General features: G+C 39.1%; 1 protein-coding gene across 25 annotated transcripts in view; it reads left to right on the top strand.

Annotated features, from left to right (window-relative positions):
* Nucleotides 1-11,690, top strand: part of TIA1 (TIA1 cytotoxic granule associated RNA binding protein) — a 35,532-nt gene that overhangs the window by 5,159 nt on the left and 18,683 nt on the right. For 6 of the 25 annotated variants that reach the window (XR_006815066.1, XR_006815067.1, XM_045979099.1 and 3 more), the window contains exons 3-7: nt 6,021-6,123; nt 9,610-9,708; nt 10,434-10,488; nt 10,661-10,693; nt 11,304-11,422. Coding sequence is in view for 16 of the 25 variants with exons in the window: in XM_045979099.1 (XP_045835055.1) it covers nt 6,021-6,123; nt 9,610-9,708; nt 10,434-10,488; nt 10,661-10,693; nt 11,304-11,422 (409 nt within the window). In the remaining 9 variants the exon portion in view is untranslated. Of the gene's footprint in view, nt 1-6,020; nt 6,124-9,609; nt 9,709-10,433; nt 10,489-10,660; nt 10,694-11,303; nt 11,423-11,690 lie in introns of those variants that run through there. The other 19 variants (XR_006815065.1, XM_045979103.1, XM_045979084.1 and 16 more) reach the window with 8 other exon arrangements.

The following is an 11,690-nucleotide window of genomic DNA, read 5'->3' on the forward strand; positions in this document are numbered from 1 at the left end:
AGAGAGCCCGATACGGGGCTTGATCCCAGGACCCTGGGATCACGACCCGAGCTGAAGGCAGAGGCTTTAACCCACTGAGCCACCCAGGTGCCCCTAAAAAGGGATATTTTAATATTTTTTTAAAGCATTTTGAAAAATAAAAACTTGGCGAGGACCTGGGTGGGACGGTTGGGCAGCTGCCTTCAGCTCAGGTCATGATCCTGGAGTGCTGGGATCAAGTCCTGCGTTGGGCTCTCCTCCCTCTAACAGTCTCCTCTCTCATGCACTCTTTCATTGTCTCTCTCTCAAATAAATAAAATCTTCTGGGAAAAAAACTTGCCTAAATGTAAGAAAATTACATTTTTTGTTTAGTGGTCCAGTATACATGATAGGGAACCTTGGCTTGCCACTGCTCCAGTATGTTTTTTTTATCAGTTGGGGTTTTTTTTTTAATGTAGGAAGCAAAAAAACTTTAAGCATAAAAGCTATTTATAAAATCAAGATATTGGATACTCCCGCATATGCAGGAAGGTTATAGAACCTGGCTTAGAAATTATTCAGGAAAACAAGACCGCTGTCAGGCCCACAGTCCTTATCAAGCCACAAGCTGTCCCAGAAATGATGTTACTACCACATCCAGTGAGGACCAAATACCTCAGCTTCCACTTTCACTGGACGTGGACTCCACTGCTGTTTGCCACCAAAATGTATTTTCTTCTGTCTCTGCTTCTTTAATCCTCTCTTTGTCTACTGTGTTCAGGTCCAGTTTCTCTAATCAGCCCAACCTGGATCACATGTAAGAGACTACAGAACCATATCAAGTCTTCTCAGCTTCTAGAAGTGAGCCTCTGCCATAGAGTGAGGATTTCTCTAAAAATAGGAAGAGGGCGCCTGGGTGGCTCAGTGGGTTAAGCCTCTGTCTTCGGCTCAGGTCATGATCTCGGGGTCCTGGGATCGAGTCCCGCGTTGGGCTCTCTGCTCGACGGGGAGCCTGCTTTGCCCCCCCCCCTCTCTCTGCCTACCTGTGATCTCTCTGTCAAATAAATAAATAAAATCTTTAAAAAAAAAAAATAGGAAGAAAAATGTTTGGCAGAACCCCCCCCCCAAAAAATAATCCACTGTACCTGTAACAAATCTGTGCTGTTAATTGGAAATCCTTTGGCTTCAAAAACAGAATAGAATGTAACAAAGTATGGAACAGCTAAGGAAACATACGTACATAAAGATGAGAATGAGCTTTGTAAAGTATAGTGCATTCTACACACTAAGAAATTTGTCTGTTCTTCCATTGAAAGTATGGTGAGTATAAAAAGAATCTGTAGTTTTCAAATTTGGGTTCTCCGTTTCCGATTAATACTTACTTAGCAGATAGAGTGGGAAAGTAATAACATTAAGTTTCTTCTAAAAATTTGAAGTAGGTATTAATGATTAACTTATTAGTGAAAAGCAAAACTCTAATGGATTATTTTTATTTGCATGAGGAAGGAAAAGATTTTGTCATTTTGTTTCTTGGATATGAACATACTATGTCACTTGTAGTTTATTGTAATGATGTTGAAGGTTGAGAGCAAGCTGTTTGCGAAACTTCCCCCTGAAGAGCTTTTCTCTAGACAGGTATATGTAGAGTTAATTGATAGAGGCTCCTGGAGCTTACAGTATACCACGGGTCACATTGAATAAACAGTTGTAAAGTAATAAAAATCCTAGTGCTTTTTAAAGTAGATTTTTAAAATTATATATCTTCAAGTAGGTAATAACACTCAAAATATTTCTCAGAAAATTAGACAGTTTTGCAAAGAGTAAAAGAAATTCCGTTCCCTAAATACTGCCCACTTGACGCTAGATTGTGGAGCTTTACCAAAATAGATGTTAGAGCCATTTTTTTCATTTAGACATAAAGCAATTCTGAGATTCTCTTACAGGCATTAAGAGTCAGGTGAAAATAAACATGGAAAAATTCTAGAGATAGTACAGAGTTCTCACATAACCTTCGCCCAGGTTCCCTTAATGTTGACATCTTACATAACTGTGGTATAGTTATCAAAAGTAAGAAATTGACATTGTACAATACTATTAACTACAAGGTTTATTCCAGTATCCCCAGTTTTTCTACTAATGTCCTTTCTCTATTCTGGGATCCAGTCTAAGATCCTACATTGCATTTCGTTGTCTTATCTCTTTACCCTCCTTTAATATGTGGGGATGCATTTCATGACTGTGGCAGTCTTGTGAGGGTAGTATTTTTTCCCTAAACAATGGCTACCTTTTTTTTTTTTTTTTTTTAACACTGTTAATTAGAATTGAGTCACTAAGATTAACCTACACTCAAGAAGAGGGAAATTTAGCTTCATAGAGGGAGGTTTGGACATATGTTAAAACAACCAATTCATTGGTTAAAAACCAGTCATTAAATATTTTAGAGGAGGCACTCTGAGGCTTTACACATACCCTATTTCTCCTTAAAATTTGCATCAACTGAAGATCCATGGGTGGATCTCACCAGTAGCAGTTATTACTGTGCTGGCTTTGTGGTGATTTTCCTCATTCCTTCTACATTGATTAATTAGAGTTCTCCCAGAAAAGGTTAACTCCTCTCCCCAAATCTAGGTTATAGTCAAGGATTAGTCATTGCATTGGTTATCAGTGTCTTTCAGGTTTCTTTTAATCAAGAACAGTCCTCTATTTTTAAAGACTTTTTTAGGACAATTTTTTTTTTAAGAGATCAAGTTGTCTTATAGTCCCCATCTGAATTTGTATAATTGTTTATATGCCCAATATTCTATAAACTTTTTTTAAAGTTGTTCATTAGAGAGTGCCCACACAAGCAGGGGGAGAGGCAGGGGGAGAGGGAGAAGCAGGCTCCCCACTGAGCAAGGACCCTGGATGTGGCACTCTGTCCCAGGACCCTGGAATCATGGCCTGACCTGAAGGCAGACATTTAACCAACTGAGCCACCCAGGCATCCCCCAGTATTCTACAACTTAGGTTTAAGTTTACGCTTAATTAGATTCAAATCGGACATTTTTTATATGAATAATTCATAGGTGATATTGTATGATATATATTGTACATGGAAATGTCTATCTATAAAAATGATTTTTTAAAAAGATTTTATTTATTTGACCCAGAGAGAGAGATCACAAGTAGTCAGAGAGGCAGGCAGAGAGAGAGGGGGAAGCAGGCTCCCTGCTGGGCAGAGAGCGGATCCCAGGACTCTGGGATCATGACTGGAGCCGAAGGCAGAGGCTTAACCCACTGAGCCACCCAGGTGCCCCTATCTATAAAAATGATTTTAAAGTTTGATCACAGGGGTAAAACAGCCAAAGCTTTCTCTTTTAAGGTAGTTTTCCCTTTGCAGTGTTCAGTAGTCTGTGTAATAACTCTGGCACCCTGCAAATACCATTTCCACACAGTCCGTTTACCTAATGGTTTTGTAGCTATTAATGATTCTTGCCTGAATTAGTCATTTCAGTAGGGCTTTTGCATTGTTTACTAATTTAATTCTCTCTACACTTATTGACTAGCATTTTTCTGTAAAGGAGTTTTTCCCTCATCATCTAGAGCTATTAGATTATACTACACTGGGGATGCCTGGGTGGCTTATTCGGTTAAGCATCTGCCCTCAGCTCAGGTCGTGGCCCCAGGGTCCTGGCATCAAGTCTCGAATTGGGCCCCTTGCTCAGCAGAGTCTGCTTCTCTCTCTGACAAATAAAATCTTTAAAAAACAAAAAAACTGGGGCACCTGGGTAGCTCAGTGGGTTAAAGCCTCTGCCTTCGGTTCGGATGGTGATGTCAGGATCCTGGGATGGAGCCCCACATTGGGCGCTCTGCTCAGCGGGGAGCCTGCTTCCTCCTCTCTCTGCCTGCCTCTTTGCCTACTTGTGATCTCTTTTCTGTCAAATAAATAAAATCTTAAAAAAAAAAAAGACTTATGCTATCCCTTAAAAAAAAATTAAACTACACTGGAATTTCTACTCAAAGCAAGATAAGTGCCTAATATTTTCCTTTTAATTACAGATACTCAGAATAAGGACATGATCTAATAATAGCCTCCAGTACAGGAAAAATTGTTGGTTTTATAGATGTTGAAGTTGATTTTTGAATATCATTACTCTACCTGATCTTTAAATGTTTATTGTTCCTTAAGACTCATCCCTTCTCCCTTTGCCTTTTTAACCTATTCCAGTGCCTTTGTAGTAAGCACTCAGTGTTTGTCTCTTGACTGGGCAAGTGGAAGGAAGAAATTGGATCCATACTTTCAGGCATGTATGGATGTTTATTTTTGTGTGGAGAAAGTCCATACGTTTTATCACAGTCTCTGAAGGATTCTCAGCAGAAAAATGAGAAACTAGGGTTGTTGGGAGACTACATTCTGACTTCAGAAGTGATAAACCTCAGGAGGCCCCTGGGTGGCTCAGTTGGTAGAGATAAGACCCTTAATCTGAAGGTGGTGAGCTCATGCCCCATATTGGGCTTGGGGCCTACTTAAAAAAAAAAGAAGTGATAAAAGCCCAACTTAACAAGTCTAGAAGTAATCTCATTTCAAAATCCAATTTTGAGGAACTTTACTTATAAACTCTTTAAGAAAGATTATCCCCACTGTGTGGTTCTGGGTTTTTGTTTGTTTCTTTGTTTTTTAAGATTTTTGTTTATTTATTTGACAGTGAACACAAGCAGGGGGAGTGGCAGGCAAAGGGAGAGGGGAGTAGCAGACTCCCCAGGCCCCCTGCTGTGTGGTTTTGTAATAAAGTATTTACACTAAGTTTGTTAGTCACCGAGGCATATTATCTGTTAAAGTCTCTCCTGGAATCCTTCTACTTCTCTGCACTTTTACACTTACCACTGATTAGTGATATTCATGGAAAGGTTTCCCATCCTTTTGTGACCATATGCAATACCTAGTAAGTGATTTACCCATGATTTTTCAAAAATATATTTATTGTGGGGGTGCCTGCATGACTCAGATGGTTAAGTGTCTGCCTTTGGCTCAGGTCATAATCCCAGAGTCCTGGGATTGAGCCCCACATCAGGGGTCCCTGCTTGGTGGGGAGCCTGCTTCTCCCTCTCTCTCTCTACTGTTCCCCCTGCTTGTGCTCTTGGCTCTCTCTGTCAAATAAATAAATGAAATCTTTAAACACACACTCCCACACCCGCGAAGTATACCTAAATTGGGACAGTGTAAAGGGAATTGTGTGGATTAAAAATTGAGGAGGGGCACCTGGGTGGCTTGGTGGTTTAAAGCCTCTGCCTTCAGCTCAGGTCGTGATCTCGGGGTCCTGGGATCAAGCCCCACATCAGACTCTCTGCTCAGCGGGGAGCCTGCTTCCCCTTCTCTGTCTGCCTCTCTGCCTACTTGTGCTCTCTGTCTGTCAAATAAATAAATATCTTTTAAAAAAATTGAGGAAATTTTAATGTTCTCAGTAATACTGAAGAAGTAGAAATAATTTCAAAGCTTCACAAGATTGATTGTATAAATATTCTATGTGTGTAATGACTCATTTGAGATTTTTAAAAAATTTCTAAAAGATTTTATTTTTGTGAGAGAGAGGGAAGAGAGAGAAAGAGCACGCACTTGTGCTTGTATGAGGGGGTGGGGACAGGCAGAGGGAGAAGCATACTCTCTGCTGAGTAGGAAGAGATCCTGATGTGGGACTTCTTCCGAGGATCTTGAGATCATGACCAAAGGCAGAGGCTTAACCAACTGAGCCACCCAGGCGTACTCATTTGAGATTTTTTGGAAGCAGATCTTCCTAAGGTAAGCCTACAGACTTAGAAACACCAGGCTTATTTTTCAAAACCTTGACTAAATACACACACAGTAATTCCCTTTACTACTTATGTCCATGAGATTACAAGTAGTGTGTCATGTATCTGCTTTGAAAGAAATTTTGAAGTTTTGGCAAACTTTTGGAACCTGTTCTGGTGATGTAGTTTAGTGCAGAGATCTGTCTATTCCCCAGATTTCTTTTTCAGTAAGCAACTTTAGAAACTGATGCAAAGGAGTAAATTCAAAATGGTAAGTTGTTTTCTTTGTGTTTCAGATATGTCGGCAACCTTTCCAGAGATGTGACAGAAGCTCTAATTCTCCAGCTGTTTAGCCAGATTGGACCTTGTAAAAACTGCAAAATGATTATGGATGTAAGGGTATTTTACTTAGTTAATTTTCTTCCTTTTTAATGGATTAGTTAACTCCATTACTTCCAGGAACTCTCTCTCTCTCTCTCTCTCTCTCTCTCTCTTTTTTTTTTTTTAAAGAACAGTTATATTTTTTAAGTATGTTCTACACTCAACATGGGGTTCAAACTCATCACCCTGAGGTCAAGAGTTGCATGCTTTACCAACTGAGCCAGCCAGGTGCCTCTCTTCCAGGAACTCTTAAATTAGTTTATATAGGGGTGCATGACTGGCTCAGTAGGAACAGCATGGGACTCTTGGTCTTGGAATCATGAGTTTGAACTCCACATTGGGTGAAGAGATTACTAAAAAAAACTTAAAAACTGCAGGGTCATTCATTTTTTTTTTTTTTTTAAGTAGTTTATACAGTCTAAGTTCCTAGTAATTTTAGTGAATTTAAGTCAGTCTTAGCCACTGAGTTTAGCTTATTTTACTAATAAAGGAGGAAGAGAATAGAACTAATCATTTTTAGAGCAAATAAGAATTATATGTAGGCTCTTGTTTTAAGGTACGTTGAGGTATCAGTATTGTTTTGTATGTGGTGTCAGTTGGTTTGCTAATCTGGAATTCTGTTATTACAATTACATTGGGAAATTAGGTAAAAAATAATAAACTGTGAAAGTGATTAAGTGTGTGGGTGTAAGTGTTTTTAACCTTTAAATACCCTGATTTGAGCTTTTCTTGCATTGTGGCAGTTCCTGTCCATCAGGCCTTACCATATGAAAAACATTGCATCATTCATCTGTAATTGCTGTTAACCCTGAATCATAGTGTGTATGTATAAAAAGACAAGTCTAGGGGCACCTGGGTAGCTCAGTTATTAAGGGTCTGCCTTTAGCTTAGGTCATGAACCCAGGGTCCTGGGATGGAGCCCCGCATCAGGCTCCCTGCTCGGCGGGAAGCTGCTTCTTCCTCTCCCACTCCCCCTGCTTGTGTTCCCTTTCTTGCTGTGTCTCTCTCTGTCAAAAAAAAAAGTCTAAATTCTAGTCTACTCATACTGTTGGACTGATGTTCATAGTTATGAATTTTATACTCTCTGGAGTATGAAGGCTGATAGTATGAATGCTTAGATCTTTTTATCCAAAAAGTGCAGTTTTTTCTGGGTACAAATTACGTAAAATTAAGATTCTTTTTTTTTTTTTTAAAGATTTTCATTTATTTATTTGACAGAGAGAGATCACAAGTAGGCAGAGAGGCAGGCAGAGAGAGGGGGAAGGAGGCTCCCCGCTGAGCAGAGAGCCGGATGCGGTGCTCGATCCTAGGACCCTGAGATAGAGCCCGATGTGGGGCTCGATCCCAGGACCCTGAGATCATGACCTGAGCCAAAGGCAGCGGCTTAACCCACTGAGCCACCCAGGCGCCCCAAGATTCTTTTTTCATTTGATTGTGCTGAAGTGTAGGCTACTTTATGTAACCATGTTCTAATGCTTGACAACATTGACCTTTGTAATAGAATTACCATTAAGTGTAGTGTTAGTTTGAACTATGCAATTTTTAAAATATTTATATATTATTTACTTTTTTTTTTTTAAGATTTTTTATTTATTTATTTGACAGAGAGAGATCACAAGTAGGCAGAGAGGCAGGCAGAGAGAGTGAGAGGGAAGCAGGCCCCCTGCCGAACAGAGAGCCCGATGCGGGACTCGATCCCAGGACCCTGAGATCATGACCTGAGCCGAAGGCAGCAGCTTAAACCACTGAGCCACCCAGGCGCCCCATATTATTTACTTTTTAAAAAAAGATTTATAAAGATTTATTTGATTTAGAGAGGGAGAGGGAGAGATCCCACCACGCAGAGGTGCAGAGCCCTCCCCACAGAGCTTGATCCCAGGACCCTGAGATCATGATCTAATTAAGTAGGATGCTTAACCGACTAAGGCACACAAGCGCCCCTCTTTAATGTCTTTAAAATAAAACGATTGTCTCAGTTTTAAAAATTACAAAATTATAAAAATTCCTCCTCACTCTAACATTCTTAAAAATCATTGCCAGTGACTTTTTTAAATGATTAATTGTCCTTGTAACAAAATAGTAATTTCTTTATTCTAATGTCATTCAATTTTGAAATTTGATTTCAAATTTTGAATTCTGCTTAGGGGTTTATGGAAAGAATTAAAAAATGGACTCCAAGTCATTTTGTATTTTGCAGATAGGTGTAAAATATGGGGTGTTTTTCCTTCTTTAATTTACAATAAAGCATCCATGCTGCACTTACCAGACGTCAACTACTTGGAACACCAGAAAAGAGAATTTTTAAGAGATGATAAGCAAAAAATTGATGTCAGAAAGTCCACATTATGAAACCTATTCTAAAAACTTTGTTTATCAGAAAACCTCTTCAGTTTTCAGAACCTAAAATAGGTTTAAGAAGGTTGGCTGATATTTTCTGCTACGTATCAAGTTAGAAGCAGCAAGGATATGTGTACATTGATAGCAGTAATATACGGTAACATTTATCAACGGAGGGAAATGGGACTGTGGGTGGCTCAGTTGGTTAAGCGTCTGCCTTCAGTTCAGGTCATGATCCCAAGGTTCTGGGGTTGAGTCCCACATCCTCCTTGCTCAGCGGGAAGCCTGCTTCTCCCTCTCCTACTCCCTCTGCTTGTGTTCTCTCTCTTGCCATCTCTCTCTCTGTGTCAAATACGTAAATAAAACCTTAAAAACAAAACAGGGAAGGGAGAGGAAAGATCATTAAAAGCCAGTACTGAGACTTGAAAGTGTAAGAGTCTAGTCAAACTCCACTAACATCCGTAGCATAAAGAAATAGTTATATGACTGGGGCGCCTGGGTGGCTCAGTGGGTTAAAGCCTCTGCCTTCATCTCAGGTCATGATCCCAGGGTCCTGAGATGGAGCCTCTGCTCAGCAGGGAGCCTGCTTCCCTTCCTCCCTCTCTCTCTGCCTGCCTCTCTACCTACTTGTGATCTCTGTCTGCCAGATAAATAAATAAAATCTGTAAAAATAAATAGTTACATGAGGAATGTGTGTGTGGTTTCTATATGCATCCATCCACAAATAGGATAATCATTAATACAAGATTAAATTATATGTAGTAGTATAGAATAACTTGTTGAAGAAGACAGTGTTCTTTAAAAACCATTTAAAGTGTCTACTTCCTGGGGCGCCTGGGTGGCTCGTTGGGTTAAAGCCTCTGCCTTGGCTCAGGTCATGATCCCAGGGTCCTGGGTTCGAGCCCCGCATCGGGCTCCCTGCTCGGGGGGAGGCCTGCTTCCTCCTCTCTCTCTGCCTGCCTCTCTGCCTGCTTGTGATCTCTGTCTGTCAAATAAATAAATCTTTAAAAAAAAAAATAAAGTGTCTACTTCCTAATCTAAAGATTTACTTGTGGACTAGACCCCTTTATTTTCTTTGTCCTGATATTTGAGATATATAAAACTTCATAGAATTTTAAGGTAATGGGTATATACAACTTAAATTTGGCTTTTGTGTTTCTTCAACAGACAGCTGGAAATGATCCATATTGTTTTGTGGAGTTTTATGAGCATCGTCATGCAGCTGCCGCACTGGCTGCTATGAATGGGCGGAAGATAATGGGTAAGGTAAGCTGTCATATTTAAAGAAGGTGACTTGAAAATTTTAAGTTGTATATAAATATTTTTTTTTACTATTCCTTTCTTTCATTATTGAGAGTGCACATAAGCGGAGGTGGCGGGGAGGGCAGAGGAAGAGGGAGAATCCCAAACAGCCTCCATGCTCAGTGCAGAGCCCAACATGATCTCACGACCCCGAGATCATGACCTGAGCCAAAATCAAGAGTCGGACACTTAATCAGCTGAGCCAACCAGATGCCCCCAATTTGATTACCTTTTAGAGGCATCATGTCACTTCATAGTAGAAGGTCACATTTAATATTTAAAAGATGGAATAAAGCTTTTTAGAGGGCATTGTTTATGTTGGTATTCTTCAAGATCATTGCACATGGTAAATACTAAAATGTTTGTTGAATTATTCAAGCTTGGATAAAACCTCTAGAACTGGGGGTACTAATGGGGAAGAATAAAAAGAAAGAAATGATTGTTACTTTAGGTAAGAAAGGTTATTTGAATGTTTGAATGTAACAGAGAAGTGTGTAAGATTAGGATTTGCCAGCATTTGAGGAAGTATAGGTTAAAAGGTAAGTATTGAAACTTTGACCAGAACTGTTATCCTCTTGAATGTTTCATCTCCAGCATATGCCTTCCTGTGTGTTTATAGATGCAAATCTTGTAATACATGATTTTGAGCTTTATTTTTATGGAGTATAAATGTAGAAACATTTTTTTAGGAAGTCAAAGTGAATTGGGCAACAACCCCCAGCAGTCAAAAGAAAGATACAAGCAGTAAGTATATTTTATACTCTTTGAATATTTGTTTTTATTATACACAGTAGTTTTATTGTAAAGCATATAAACATCATACATGTTTGCAGTAATGTTTTGATCGTTATCCTAAGATATGATTGAATATGTTTGTGTTAATAAATTTAAGAACAAATCTAATCTTTGTCATCAGGTAGTACCGTTGTCAGCACACAGCGTTCACAAGGTAATTGTATCTTCTTAAACATAAAATGAAATCTCTTGAAAGGGTATTCACTAACCACTTCAAGTTTTTTTGTTTGATATTGGGGGGTGGCGGGAGGGAGGGGGTCATATTTCTATTTGTCTCTCTGGCAGTATTTTTCCCCCTTCTTCCCAACGTTGACCAAATGTGGCTTGTCCACTACTTTGGTGCTATTTCAAGCTCTCTGACCCCCTTGGTAGCAGCTCATGCCTTAGAAATACTTTCACCTTTCACCAATTAAAGGGCAAGATACCCTGCTTTCTTGAGGTCACGATCTGTGCTGCATACCAGATCTGCCGATTGCTTGAGTTGCTCCCAAAACAGCGTTTCCCAAATGGCAACCCAATATGTTGCTTAAAGCCTGCCAGATGGGGGTAATTTTTCTTTCCAAATATACTTTGTCAGAGTTGATGTATGTGTTCTTTTAAAGTGTTGATCCAACTATTTTGTATTTTTAAAGTGTTTCTTTTTTGAATGTTGTCTTTTAAAAAAAAAAAAACTTCACATATGGAATCGTTATTTCTCTCCAATGCTTTTTTGATGGCTCTGATATAAAGTGAAGGGATTACTGTTTTCATTCTGTTGCCTTCAGTCTTAGTTCACTTGCACATGGATTCACATAAACTGAATGGTGTAATGTCTGGGCAACCAAAACTGTTGGCTTTTGAGAAAACTGTCAAATACTTTAACATCAAACTGTTGCATTGCAAGGTATTTCTTTGATTGTTCTTCACAAAATATGGTTAAACCAAGTATATTATGTAGCTAGCTTCAGCAAATTGTCTTAACTGAGGCAAATCTAGTCTACATAACTCACAGTACCACTATTTTATTTTAATTTTAAAACCTTAATGTAGTGGTAAACTGGATAAATGTAATCACTATTAGAATGGTAATTAAGTCATTAATTTTTTTTGCAAAGCTTGTTATATATTATTAGTTTATTTCCTTAGACCAGTGTAATAATTGGCTGTAAATA

Source organism: Meles meles, chromosome 15 (assembly GCF_922984935.1).
Source record: "Meles meles chromosome 15, mMelMel3.1 paternal haplotype, whole genome shotgun sequence".
Taxonomy (NCBI): Eukaryota; Metazoa; Chordata; class Mammalia; order Carnivora; family Mustelidae; genus Meles; species Meles meles.